Source organism: Dipodomys merriami, unplaced genomic scaffold, assembly GCF_024711535.1.
Source record: "Dipodomys merriami isolate MVZ:Mamm:240054 unplaced genomic scaffold, mDipMer1.0.p SCAF_22, whole genome shotgun sequence".
NCBI classification, from domain to species: Eukaryota; Metazoa; Chordata; class Mammalia; order Rodentia; family Heteromyidae; genus Dipodomys; species Dipodomys merriami.
Window position 1 is genome coordinate 19,854,340 of NW_027203604.1, and position 14,458 is coordinate 19,868,797.

The following is a 14,458-nucleotide window of genomic DNA, read 5'->3' on the forward strand; positions in this document are numbered from 1 at the left end:
GCTTCCTAAATCCAGGAGTCACATGCCCTGAACCTCCCTGATCAGAAAACCTGACATGTTCCCACATGCAGGCTCCCCCAACCCCCAGTATGGGGGTTTGAACTCAGAGCCTCAGTCTTGCTGAGCTGGTGCTCTTTCACGAGTCACGCCACCAGCACTTTTTACTTTAGATTATATTTTAGATGGGGGGGGGGGTCTCACCTTTGCTTCATCTAGGCTGGGACTACAGTCTCCTACCAATGCCTCCCACATAGCTGGACTTATAGATACGTGCCATCGTGCCCAGCTTCTTGGTTGGGATGTTAAACCTTGATCCCCCCAGTGTCCACTTCCTGAGTAGCTAGGATTTCAGGCATGTACTGCCATGCCCAGCCTCTGTGCTCAGTGGAAGAGCCTGTGTTCACCATGGATGAAGCCTCCCTGGCTGCACTCCCCAGCAAATATTCCAAAATTCAGCCTTGTTACATCCTCAAGCATTTCCAATGACAGATAATCTTACTGTAAACACTGTAACCATTCCATCTAGCTGATGTGTAGTCTAGATTTCTAACCATTTGCTTTATCCAGAACTCTCCATTTTCCACTAATATGATAACTTCATGAAAGTTAGATTTCTTATAGAACTATAAGGAGATTGCCAACTCCTGCAGTATATGTCAGGTTTCTAAACCCTTTGGCTATTTGGGACTGGTGGTATATGCCTGTAATCCCTGCAGTCAGGAAGCTTGGGCAGTAGGATCTCAAGTTTGTGGCTACCCTGGGCTCCATCACAAGTTCCAGGTTAACTTGGGCATAGTAAGACCCAGTCTCCCAAAACAAATCAAAAACAAAAAGCCCTTTTGTTGAATTAAGATGAAGAAGTGCAAGTAGCCGCTGCCAGGAGGTCCTGGCTTTGCAGTCCCTCGGACGGGGCCCTGGGTGTCGTGGAATGTCGAGGTGTCCTGTGTCCCTTATGGACACCTGTGGGATGGGCTCTGCAGACCTGGATGTCAGGGCAGGAGGGGCAACTCAATGATGAAGGAAATGCCTGCCGCTTCAGGGAGGCCCTGTGCTCGCACACCAAAGCTGGCCTTGCTCACAGAGGAGGAGGATGGCTGCTTCCTCTCCCTGGGACCATATAGCACCAGGCCTGGGCCAGCCAGCACCCAGGAGACATCATTTCACAGCGGGAGAAGCTGTCATTTCACAGATCCCCAAAGGCAGGACAGTGAGGCCCCATAGCTAGCCTCCCAGCAGCACGAATGTGGCCTCCCATATTACTGCAGGACTGAGTGGGCATGGGTGCTACCTGTACCCCCTTCCTCCTGCTGGAAGAGCGAGGAAGGTGCAGCCACAGGGCTCCTAAAGGCCAGCAGAGCCCTGACCTTGCTGCCGTGGAAGCCGTCCTAAAGCGAGCACTTGGAACTCATTGTTCTCTCTCCCTGTAATTGATCATGGGAAGAAATGCAAGCCATCTAAACACCCCAAAATGAGAACTGTGCAAGTGAGAAATAGGCCAGCCCTACCTTGAACATTATATAGCCAGGAAAATACTAACTGGAATTTACAGAACTCTGAGAAAGCAACCCAGCGTAGTGGGAATAGAAGGCCACAGTACAAAGTTCTGCATCTGCCTGGGCACCAGGTACTTCAAAGTGTGCAAGCTGGATAAACGGATTCATTCTGCTAAAAGATATAAATACCCAGATGCCAGGGGCTCACGTTTCTAATCCTAGCTACTCAGGTGGCTAGGATCTAAGGATCATGGCTTGAAGCCAGCCTAGGCAGAAAAGTCTGTGAATAAACCAGCAAAAAGCCAGAAGTAAAGCTCTGGTTCAAGAGGTAGAGCACCAACCATAAGTGAAAAAGCTTAAGGAACAGCAGCCAAGGCTGAGTTCAAAGCCCCAGTACCAGAACCAAAAAAGAAAAGAAAAAGATGATATACATGACTGGTTGATTATTGAAGAAATGATAAAGCTAGATATTTATTGCCCCATTCTTTAGACACCCTCCCCCAAAAAAGAAAAAGAGTGGGACCTAGGATTTAGAGTTTAAAAAAAACAACCTTGAATGCATCCAATGAGAGGATTCAGGCACAACATGAGGTGTGAAATGATGAGGCTTTTCCTGGGAAAGGAGCCATGAGGCCTGGGTCCGGGACAATGCCAGTCACTTCCATCCATCTGCAGCCACTCCAGGGTGCAGACAGAAGCGGTAGGGCCAGGGACAAAGGTGTGCAGAGGGTGAGTTCCGGCATAGGTGTGTCCTGGCGGTGGATCTTGGGTCCGGCCCTCTGGGCTTTCCTCTCTTGATGGGAGAGTCTGGTTCCCCAGGCTGACTCCCAGCTCCTGGGCGCTGCCTGCTTATTACTGGTAATTATACCCATCCGGGCGATCTATCCTGCCAGGCTCCACTGTTCCAGGGCTGGGGGCCAGGCCCTTGTCATAAAGATGCCCCGGCCTGTCCTGCCTCTCCCAGAGCCAGACCGGGCACTCTCCAGGCTGCTGAATGCCACAGGTGGTAGGCAGCCATGACCACATTGACCTCCTCCCCTTCTGTTCCAGAAAGCTGCAGGAGACCCAGATGTCCACCTCCTCGAAGCTGGAGGAAGCAGAGCACAAGCTGCATACCCTGCAAACAGGTGGGGCACTCTGTCCTGGTGAGGTCAGATGGGGAGCCATGGGGGACCGCATGCTGCACCCCTGCGCCCTGCCGCCTGCTGCCCCTCAGATGCCCTCCACACTCCGGGCCGCTCCCTTGACTTCTTAGTCACCAGGCTGAGTTGCTGAGTGTGGAGGTGGGAGCCCCCCCATGGAGGTGGGAGGGCCCCCCCAACCCGCTTCCTTCTCTTCTCTCCAACAAACAGGGCTGCGTCACACACTGTCAAGGGCTGACATTTCATTTGGAACATAAGAAGGGGGAAAAAAACTTCTACCCTAAGCAAAGTTAAGGAGAGCACTAAATAGCAGAACCTTTTACAGTTTAAAAGATACCAAAAAAGGGGTGCTTGGTTGGCTCTCTAAACTGCATGGGGGAGGGGGAGGGTTCTTCCTCCTTTTTTTTTTTTTCCTGGAAAGGAAGCAGCACTGTTATCTGTTTCAATAAAACATTAGAAGATATCATCCAAGTTCCAACACATGGCAGGGGTAGAAAACAATCAACAAGCACGTTCACAGCAAAACTAATATTCCAAAAAATCTAATCACCAGGCTAGCGCTGCAGCTCAGTGATAGAGCACACATGAGACTCTGGGATCCATCCCCGCCCCATGCACACTTGCATATGCATGCTCACCATCACTGACACATTCACACACAGGCCATCAACAGACCCGTGAGAGCAGGGCCCCGTGGCCTGGCCAAGGGTCAGAGCACTTGAGTTCACAGAAGAAATGTCAACAGCTAACGTTCACACACTCACGGTTCTGACACTCAGGGCGACGCAGGGTAAGATTGTTTTGCCTAGTGGCCTGTCAGAGGTTTAGAGTTGGCTTCACTTTGTTTGAATGTCGATGCCTATGTGTGTGGGTACCTGCTGCCCAGGCAGCTTCCTGGCAGGCCGTGAGCAGGTGGATGATGTGGGGGCTCAGCCCCAGGGCTTGGTCTTTGAGTGTCCCAAATGCAGTCTGATCGGACAATTCACTGCCTGTGTGCTGAGCTAGGGAGGGGTCCAGCCATGGAGCAAACAGCCCCACCCCACTTACACGGGGAGAAAGCTGGAGAGAAGCCCTAGCTGCTATTGTCTGCTCTCATGGCTTCTGTCCCTGTCTTTAAGCCCTGGAAAAAGACCAGAATTATTCAACCTGGTGATCTTTTATTTATTTTAGTTTTTAGTTTTTTGTCAGTCGTGGGGCTTGAACTCTGGGCCTGGGCACTGTCCCTCAGCTCTTCAGCTCAAGGCTAGTGCTCTACCACTTGAGCCATAGCACTACTTCTGGCTTTTTCTGCTTATGTGGTGCTGAGGAATCGAACCCAGGGCCTCATGCAAGGCAAGCACTCTACCACTGAGCACCCCCCCTTTTTTTTAATATGTGAAGTATGTATGTCTCTCCACATACATACATGCAGCCAGATACCACCTGGTAGTACCATCGGGCTATGTAGCTGTGGCATGGCTGTACATGGTGAACGCCATTCTCTTGGCACAGCCTCTTTTTTTTTTCCACCTCCCTTGGAAACACAGGGTCTTACTATATCGCCCAGGCTGGCCACCACATACAATCTTCCTATCTCCATATGAGGGTTGGGACTACAGGCATGCACTACCACACTTGACTGTTGCTACATCCAACAGATATAAATGCTACTAGCTGATGAGGCTGCTGCTGGCATCACATGGCACAGGGTTTTACAGTCAGCTAGTTTGTTTAGTAAGAAGGCGTCATTCTAAAGTAGGACTAAGGAAATTGTATGGTAAAAACAAGAAGCAGTAGCATATTAGCCGGGCCTTGAGTTGTACACTGCATAGGCTACACCTCTACACACCTGCCACTTGGCAGGTTTGTTTACATCTGTATTGGTGCTACTCAAAGAGGACACATTACTGAGCCATTGGAATTTTCCAGCCCTGTCACAGTCTCTAGGTTGTCAGTGACAAAAACATACAGGGCCAGGAGTCAGTGGCTCATGCCTGTCATCCTACTTATTCACAAGGCTGAGATTTGGATTGAGGTTGGAAGCCAGACTGGGCAGAAGTGTCCATAAGACTCTTTTCTCCAGTGAACCACTAAAAAGCCCAAAGTAGAGCCACGCTCCACATGGTAGACAACTAGCTTTGAGAAAAAAAAAAAAAAAAAAAGCTCAGGGATAGGTCCCTGAGTTCAAGCCCCAGGGACTAGCAAAAAACAAAACAAAACAAAACATGAGGCAGGGGATGAAAGTATATATGTAAAGGAGTCCAGAAATCATTTTCAGTGATGCAGGTTATTTAGAAGCAGCAGATCTGTGCAGTAAGTGTGCACTGCTCTCTCACAAAAGGGTGTCTGTCCCATCCTTTGGAGCCAAAACATACTGAGCGCTTTTCCTTTAGCCAGCGAACAACGTTGTGATTTTCGGTCCTTGTCTTCTAGCCCTGGAAAAAACTCGAACAGAATTGTTTGACCTGAAAACCAAATACGATGAAGAAAGCACTGCAAAGTAAGTCCACATGCCATGCTCTTCTATCTGTGGCCTGTTCTCTGTCCATCTGGGTTTGCCTAGCTGGCTCTAGCATTTGCTGATCCCTGCAATAGCAGCCTGGCAGGTTCCTTCTAGAACCTGTGTGGCCACAAGCTCTGGCACACCGGATGGCCCCGTGCATTGGCAATCCCATCCTCAGTCATAGTGAGGCCTTTCTCTTTCTCTTGGGAATGATGGGGAAGAGTCAGCACATGAGAGATGGGGCTCAAGCAAGGTTTCCTCTGGGAGCTTGGCGTGGCAGATCCTGGCCAGAGTCCTTCACTGGGAAGATCAGGTGTCTTAGGTCCTGCCCCACCTCAGCACCATGCAGTGTGGAGATGCACACATTTGAGCTGCAGGGCACCAGAAAGGAGGAAGTAAGAGTCGTTCCACCAGGGCCCAGGCAGGTGCTGCCACTCTAGAGCCTGAGCCCCATTTCCAGGTTCTAAAGGATCTTGTCCTCCACAGATGTGGGCAATGTGCCCGCCAATAGCAAGCTTTCCAGTCACTTCTGTGTGGCCCCAGGCTTTGGTGTGCACAGCACCCCTCTCCCAACCACACTTGCCCCTTGGGCTTATTGGGGAGGTGTGAACTTCCCCTGAGGACACTGCCAGGCAGCCTCAGCCCTTCTCTGGGTTGGTCCTAAAGGCCTTAAGTGCCCTCCCACCTGGCCCTGCGGTCACCTTGTGTATCCTCACAGTCATCCGTCGTTTCCCTGTGGCCTCTGTGCACTGTCTGCCTTGCTGGCCTAAAGTGTGCTGGAGAGCAGGCCTCTGACCCTCACTTCCTATGCTGAGACGGGACGTGGTGGCACAGAGTGAGGTAGGCCAGACAGGCGATAGTTCAAATTTCCGAAATCCCGTAGCGCTGGCATCAGTGGCTTCCCTCCAGGGACAGTGCAGTCTGAGAAGAGGCCACATGGCCTGGGGGAACACATGCTCCCCCTTCTCCACACAGCCCACAGCCTGGGCCCTCCCCACTAGCTGAGAGATGCCAGGAGCCACCCCACCCGCCACCCTTTTCTGACACCTAGCTTGGCTCTTCAGCTGTTTCAAACAATCTAATCAATGGTTTTACTCAGTGAATGTGATCTTTTAGTGACATGATTTCAGTCTGATGCCTTCAGTGTCGTCAATCCTTTGTTGGTACTAATACTTTTCTAAAATGGTTTCATTGAGAGAGGACAGTGTGCTGATTAACATCGTGGTCCCCTTGCTCTTCCCATCGGCAGACTGACTGATGTAATGCCGGCGACGATGACGAAATGCCAGCGACTCTGTGATACATTCAATTATATCACCACTTTCTTTCTTCGTAAGCCATGCCACTTTCTGAACACCATCATAGTAAATTGTAGGTGTCTGTCACAGTGTGTCTGTAGTCGGCCAGAATTTGCTTTATTTTTCTATTCCGATTTTTATTGCTGTGACAAAATGTCTGACTAAAATGATTTAAAGGAGGAAGGGCTGACCTTGGCTCATAGTTTCAGTCCATAGCTGCTTGGCCCCCTTGCTGTGGGCCTGCCACAAGTTGGAGCATTATGGCAGGAGGGTATGGAGCCAGGAAACAGGCGGGGAAAGAAGGGGCGGGACAAGATGCCCTTCAGAGCCCCGCCCCAGTGACCCACTTTCTCCAACCAGGCCTCACCTTGTAATAGCAGCCCATTCAGTATGATCTCCACATGGGATTAACATAGGGATAAGTTGATGCCCTCCTGATGCAGTCGGCTGACTTCACACCACCAGCCAAGGACCAAGCCTTCAGAAGGACTTTTTGGGGGACCCTTTACCCTCAAACTCTATCGCATTCATGAGTATACTTCTGTCTGTCCCATCCAAGTCCTCAGCCATCGGCCCACATGGACAGCCTTGTACAGCCTGCAGCTGATGCTATCAATATCATGATGGCCTTTGGCAGAAAAAAAGATTCCCATTTGAGAAAGAGCTCTGGTGGCAGATGTAGTGGTCCCGGCAGCTAGGGCTGGCAGGGCTGTGCCACACACCTGGGCTCGAACAGGCAGAGCAGGGAGGAGGGGCTAGAACCCAGAAGGAAAGGGAGGAGCACTCACCTCACACCTCACCTACCTCACGCCCTGGACTCCCCATGCCAAACCCAGGCCACAGAGTTCAAGGCCAGACGGGGCCATAACTGGTAACCCTGACTCAGAAAGGAAGGGAGGGAGGGAAGGAGGGAAAGGAACAGAACACACCAAGCACTCACTATGCACCCCTCTCTCATTGGCTGGCAAGCAGATCACCTGACGATCGGCACCCAGTGCCACTAGCATGCATGTGACAGGGCTGACATTTTCACGTGTCCTGTGAACCGCAGCGCTCGGGGCAGGCCTTGCCCTGAGTGTCATGAGACAGCTCAGAGCACAAGCTGCTCTCTGCAGAAGGGTAGCTTCACAGTGTGTGGGAAGGGGACCGGGGCCCATGTGGGGGTGGTGGCCCTGGGAGGCGAATCCTTCTCTCTGTCCATCCATCTGTCTACCCATCGGTCACACGCTGGGTCTGTCCCTGGCATCCACCCCTCATCATCTGCCTGCACAGTGGATTTGAGCATGGTGGGCTCCAGTGTCTGTGGGGAGTTACAAGACACGTGCATCCAGCACCATGTGAGGCTCCCAGAGCCACGGGCCTCGGAGAGGGTGGCCCCAGTGCCATCACCTCGCCTGCGGACGCTCTGCCTGCCTGTCCCCTGCTCAGGGCAGCAGGCGAGGCATGGCTGCAGGGCGGTCGATGGTCACGTCAGCTGGGTGCCCGCGTCAGCTGGGCCAGCAGGGCTGGCCGTGGCAGGGGCAGCGGGAAAGTTTTCCGTGTGTAGGCTTGAAGCGAGATGTAATTAGGCTTTATGCGCAGAACAAGGCCTCATTGATGAGCACAGCTGCTCTTTGTTTCCTCCTGTCCCCGCGAGTGGGAGGTAAAAGTGTTCTTCATGTTTATTAATGTGAGATTCCTTAGACAAATGGCAAACCGTTTTAATATCTGCCGGAACATGGGGGACTTGCCAAAACAGTTGTTGTGCAAGCGGATCGCAGGCTTGCACACAAGCACCGTTGCTGGCTCAAACGAATGAATGATTTCTGTCTCCTTCTGTGCTCCTTAGTGGAGACTTACCCCCTCCACCGAGGGTCACCCCATGTCCGGGTCTCCCCACGTGTCCCTCCTGGCACATGGAGGTAGGGCCTTAGCTGGGAGTCCTAGGCAACTCCCTGGGGTGGCAACTTCCTGCACTGAGCTGTTGCTGCCACCCCAAGAGGGGCCTGGACAGCCCGCCTTCCCATCCTGCAGCTGTATGCCATCCCATAGCCCCACCTACAGCCACACACACCAGGAATGCCACCCCAAGTGATGTGGGCTCTGGGCCCATAGGAAGGGCTCCATGGTGACGTAGTCCCTGGCCGCCTCTTCACTCTGTCCCCACAGCTGGGGGGCCAGGAGCCCCTGTCACACGTGTGGACACGTGGGCTGGAGCGCTGAGCCCTGATGAAAGGAAATATTGAGTAGTGCTGAAACGCCCCATTTTTCTATAGCTAATGTTAGTCTTAGGGGCTCTGCACCGCCCCAGCCTCCCCCAGCAGATGGCGTATTTCTTAGGAGGACTGTGTTTGTGAGGGATGACGTGACATGAGGCACAATTAGGGGCCTCATGGGTGGCATCCAAGAGGCACCGTAGGGACCTGAGCCAGAGGGGAACCCACACTCCACATCCCAGCAGAGGACAAGATATGGAGGCCAAGGGCTGGGAAGGTGGCTTAGTGGAAGAGTGCCTGCCTAGCATGCATGGAGCCCTGGATTTGATTCCTCAGTACCACATACGCAGAAAAAAACAGAAGTGGCACTGTGGCTCACATGGTAGAGTGCTAGCCTTGAGCAAAAGAAGCTCAAGGACAGTGCCCAGGCCCTGAGCTCAAGTCTCAAGATTGGGGATAAAAAATGCAGAGGCCAGTAGCTGAGACACAGCTGGTGCCGTGGGAAGTCCAGCCAGCACGCTGAGGGTGCTCAGGGCTGCGTCACGTGGACTCTTGGACGTGTATACCTTCTCTCCTTGAGGCAGCCATTGAGGAAGCACCTACTGTGCCCCAGGCATGCAGAAGAACATCCAGGAACACACAATCTGTCAGACCCCAAGCCTCCCAGCCCAGTATACAGGGCCCCCTCAGCAATGTTCTCAGCCCTCCCTGGGCTGGGGTTGCAGCTCGGTGTAAAAAAAAAGATAAATAAAGTTAAGTTTTGCTGGGTGCCGGTAGCTCACACCTGTCATCCTAGCTACTCAGAAGGCTGAGATCTGAGGATCACAGTTCAAAGCCAGCCCGGGCAGCAAAGTCCATGAGACTCTTATCTCCAATAAGCCACCAGAAAACTGGAAGTAGCACTGTGGCTGAAGTGGTAGAGTGCTAGAGGAACAGTGCCCAGGCCCACATTCAAGCCCCATGACAAACAAAAAAAAAACTCAAATTTTTCTCAGAGCTGCACTACCTGTATGAGGTGGCCCTGAAGGCTTTTTTTTTTTCCTTTTCTTCCTTTCTTTCATTTTTTTTTTCTGGATCCAGTACTTAATAAATTCAAGGCCTCTTAATCTCACTCAGCTTCCTTGCTCATGGCTGGTACTGTACCACTTGAACCATGCATCTAGTTCCACATTTTGCTGGTTCGTTGGAAGTAAGAGTCTCAAAGACTTTTTTCCCTCCCGGTCTCAGCCTCCTGAGCAGCTGGGATTACAGGCCTGAGCACAAGTGCCCTGCTGACTCAGTCTGCTTCTGCCCCATAGAGCCCCACTGCAGAGGGGTCTTTCTTTACAGTCTTCATAATTCACAGGAAGGTCAATAGAAACTGGGCAAGATCCAGCCAAGCTGACCACGCCCAAGTGTCGCACAGTCATCTCAGTCGGGCAATTAGACAAGCATTGCTTCCCCAGCTGAAGTGTCCCGGCACGCAGGCTCCCTCCTGTCCCTTTAAGAATGTGACATATCCCGTGTCTCTTTTTGATGAGTCATCAGCCTCCATTATGGGTGGCTGTAATTATCCTGGCCAGATTAATTCCCCTAAAAATAGAGAAGCAGCTACTTTTATGATTTCCAGCGGATGGGCTCAAATATAAAAAACGTATTATCCCCAAAACCTTAAAGACCACTACGTCAGACTCGTAGAAGAAAGCAGGCAGCCTCTCGCCTGTCTTATCCAGGTTATGTACACGCCAGCGTTCCCGGAGCTTTGCATCCCCATAGGTGCAAAGCAGAACACTTCACACCAAAACCTGGGTGCCCCAAGGGGGCTCTCCTTGGCCTTTGTACCCAAGCATGGGCAGCTTAGAAGGGAAGGGAGGCAGCCTCCTGCATCTGAATCCAGCAAGAAAGTCCCGAAGTGCTGAGCAGGGCAGAGTGCGTGCCTATAATCCTAGCTGCTCAGGGGGCTGAGATCTGATGATTGTGACTTGAAGCCAGCCTTCAGAAACATCCCTGAGATTCTTCTCTCCATTTAACCAACAAAAAAAAAAGGAAATGCAACTGTGGCACAAGTAGCAGAGTGCCAGCCTTGAGCAGAAAAAAAGCCAAGCAAGGCATTGAATTTGAGCCCCAGAACCAGGACCAAAGACAGAGTCTCTGAGCCCTGAGAAGGGCACAGGGGCACACTCCTGTAATTCCAGCTAAGCAGGACTGAAAAATAACTATAGCAGAAAGATCTGAGGGAGTGGATGAGCAAGCTGAAGAGGGTTCGAGGACCCATCATCTCTCCCCATGTAGCCGTGCATGCTCCTTAATGACACTGGGTGCTGGCTGGATGGCAGTCCCAGCGAGATTGCACCACCATGGCTATGGTGCTCCGCTGTGGGGACTCTGCCATCGCAGAGCCATTAACACCTTGGCAAGCGTGTCCCTCAGAATCGGCTCCGCCTCACACCACAAATGCCACATATTGTAAGATTCATGGTCTGTTCTGTGTTTTGTTTTGATGGGGGGAAGGCGGTGGTGCTGGGGACTTCACACTTACCAGGCCAGCACTCTACCACTCGGGCCTCATCTCCAGCCCTTTTTTGCCTTTTAGCTAATTTTCAGGCATGTTGTCATGATTTAGCTGGGGCTATCCTTAAACAGCGATCCTCCTACCATTGACCTATGTAAGAAGATTGTGTGAGTGGGCCACCGTGTCTGGCTTATTCATTGAGATGAGCCTCACTAACTTTTTTCCTGGTCTGACTTTCTTCCTCATGCTCACCTCCTGAGTAAATGGAATTGCAGGCATGAGCCACTGCGCCAGGCTATTCCTCGTGTGGTCTCCTCCCAGCTGACTGACAGCACAGCGGAGGCCATACATGGGACACATCCAGGCAGGTCCAGCAGAGGGTGACTTGCCCTGGCGTGGAGAACTTAAGGCTCTCTAGGCTGGCTCACAGCAAACCCACAAAGGGGCCCAACAGCCAGGCCCCAAGTCTGCAATGGGAAAGTGAGAGCCAACGGATGATGGAGCCCATCGATTTCCCTCCCGGCTTGTTTGCTCTTCGCTCTGTTTCTGGGGTGGTGTTTCTTGAGGAATGTCTCCAATTGCCAGAGACAGTAGGGTGTCTCGTGTTTCCTGCAGCCGCCTGCAGCCAGAGCAGAGCAAGGTGAGGTGAGCCTGCCTTGTGAATTTTTAATGCCACGCTTTATGGCACCCCACGTGCAGCCTGGCTGCATTGCACCCCTGAATGCACAGACTTAGCACTCCAATGCACAGAGCTGGGGGTGCTCCGCATTACAGAGAACGAACCCCCTACCACCACCCTGTGCCCTCTCATTTCCTGAAAGGTAGCCCAGAGGATTGGGGAGAACAAAAATTAAAGTTATGTCATGTTTGGAATGTTCTCCAAATAGCCTGGCACCGGAGAGCAGCGCCTATTTTTGAAATGTTATTGGATACTGTATATTTTTACCTTTCCAGTGTTTTCTCTGACTATTTTGACGTGATCGGGGAGATTTACAGGATGTAGAGATTACTGGCCATCCCCAGCCTCTAGGCCAAGCCCACATGGGACAAGGAATCCAGAACTGGGCCCTGCCTGGGCGGGCCAGGGGGCCAGTGGCGTGAAGCAGCTAATTCTGCCTGCGGGCAGATGGTTGATTGTTATTTTTTTCCTGGGAGCTTTCTGTCTTTTTTGAAGGTTTCAAAATTAAGAAAAAGAAGTTGTATATAAAAAGTGCTCAGGCTTAATTAAGTTGGAGAAGGATGGAATCTTCACGAAGTAGTTGGACAAATGGCTAAATCTGAGCTCTATGCAGATTATAGCCTAGATGTTTTAAATATGCAAATATAAAAAATAAAAACACTAAGAAATTTTAGGTGGGTATTTATATAACGAGGGGGTGGAAAAGGTCTTTTTAAGCATGATGACAAAAGTAGAAATCACAAAGGGAAAGTCAAAAACTCAGGAGATGGAGGGAGGGAGAAAGGATGGAAGGGTGGGTGGATGGATGGATGGACGGGTGGGTAGGTGGATGATTGGTTGGGTAGATGGATGATGGATGGTTAGATAGATGGATTTGTGGCTTGTGGATGGATTCCTGGGGTATAGATGGATTGTGACTAAATAGAGGGATGAATAATGGATGGTTAATTGGATGGATGGATGGATGGATGGATGGGTGGATGGGTGCATACATGCATGGCATCTCTGACAGGTTGACTCACTGCCTCCATAGCATCCTTCTTCCCTGCAGACAGCTTCTCTTTGGTTTTTTGCTTTTGTTTGGATTTCTTCCCGACACACAGTCTTTCATGTCACAAGCTCACAAATGAATGCATGTGATCTCCTTCATTTCACAAACTCAGGGGCTCACTGGCTGCTCCTGTCCCTCCTGCCATTCCTGGAGACCTGCACACAACCACCTGCATTGCTTGCTTTCTTTCTTTCTTTCTTTCTTTCTTTCTTTCTTTCTTTCTTTCTTTCTTTCTTTCTTTCTTTCTTTCTTTCTTTCTCTCTCTCTTTCTTTCTTTCTCTCTTTCTTTTTCTCTCTCTTTCTCTCTTTCTCTCTTTCTCTCTCTCCTTTCTTTCTCTCTTTCTTTCTCTCTCTCCTTTCTTTCTTTCTTTCTTTCTTTCTTTCTTTCTTTCTTTCTTTCTTTCTTTCTTTCTTTCTTTCTTTCTTTCTTTTTCTTTCTTTCTTTCTTTCTTCTTTCTGTGCTCCTAGGATTTCAACACAGGACCTTGAGCTTGAAAGACCTCCATTCTACCACCTGAGTCCCCACCCCTAGTCATTTTTACTTTAATAATTTTTCAGATAGGATCTTACATTTTTACCAGGGGCCCATGTGGAACTTTGGTCTTCTTCCATATGTCTCCTGCACAGCTGGGATTGCAGGTGTGGAGCCAGAGCCTGGCGCTCTTTAGGGACAATGTCCTAAATGAATTGCATGTCTGTCTCCTTCCTTCTGCACACATGGGCCCCCATCATTCTGCTGTGACTGCATCCCGTGTCTCCCACAGCTGCCGGTGATGCCCTGTTCTGGTCACCCTCCCCACACCCACCCCTGCAGCCAGCCCTTCTCTTCCAGAGTACTCTGAACCCGCAGTAACTGCTGCAGTGACTTCATATTGTCTTCAGAAACCACACACTGCCCAGCAGGGCTGTCCACCATTGGTTTAAGCCCCTTACATATGGGTAAAGGTTTTGCAGACATGAGGCCTGTCAGGCAGATCCCAGGGCAGGGCCTGCACAGATCAAAATCCTCATAATCCTATGTGGGTAGCAATCTTGCTGGCTTGGTTAACTTCACTACATTCAGCCATTTATCACCTGGGCATCCAGGCCCTTCCTCTGTAAGTTCGCCCTAGAGAGCACTGTCTACAAAAGCAACTGGGCCTGGGTTCCTGTCCAGAGTCACCACAACATCGTATAACGATGGACAGTACAGGCAATGAGCATGCTTGCAGGGTCCTGTCCTGGTGGAGAGATGATGTCCACTGAAGGCATCCAGCCAGGAAGGTAGAGATGGGGCTTGACTCATCCTGTAGCTTCCCAAGTCCCTGCACAGGGAAGGCCAAGGCAGGAAGATCAGTTGTTCAAGGCAAGCTTGGGCTACGAAGCGAAGATCTTTGTCTCCAAACAAACAAACAAAAACAAAACAAAACTCCTGAGTCCAGGTGCCAGTGGCTCACACACAGGAGGCTGAGATCTAAGGATCATGGTTCAAAGCCAGCCTGGATAGGGAAGTCCATTAAAACTTGAGTTTGAGGGCTGGGAAGGTGGCTCAGTGGTAGAGTGCTTGCCTTGCATGCATGAGGCCCTGGGTTCGATTCCTCAGCACCACATAAGCAGAAAAAAAAAGGCTGGAAGTGGCGCTGTGGCT

At 50.9% G+C, this 14,458-nt stretch overlaps 1 protein-coding gene across 10 annotated transcripts in view; it reads left to right on the plus strand.

The window, feature by feature from the left end:
* Cux1 (cut like homeobox 1) overlaps positions 1 to 14,458 on the plus strand; it is a 257,137-nt gene that overhangs the window by 160,684 nt on the left and 81,995 nt on the right. For all 10 annotated transcript variants that reach the window (XM_070033571.1, XM_070033572.1, XM_070033573.1 and 7 more), the window contains exons 7-8: positions 2,544 to 2,620; positions 5,048 to 5,114. In XM_070033571.1, the coding sequence (XP_069889672.1) occupies positions 2,544 to 2,620; positions 5,048 to 5,114 (144 nt within the window). The remainder of the gene's footprint in view (positions 1 to 2,543; positions 2,621 to 5,047; positions 5,115 to 14,458) is intronic.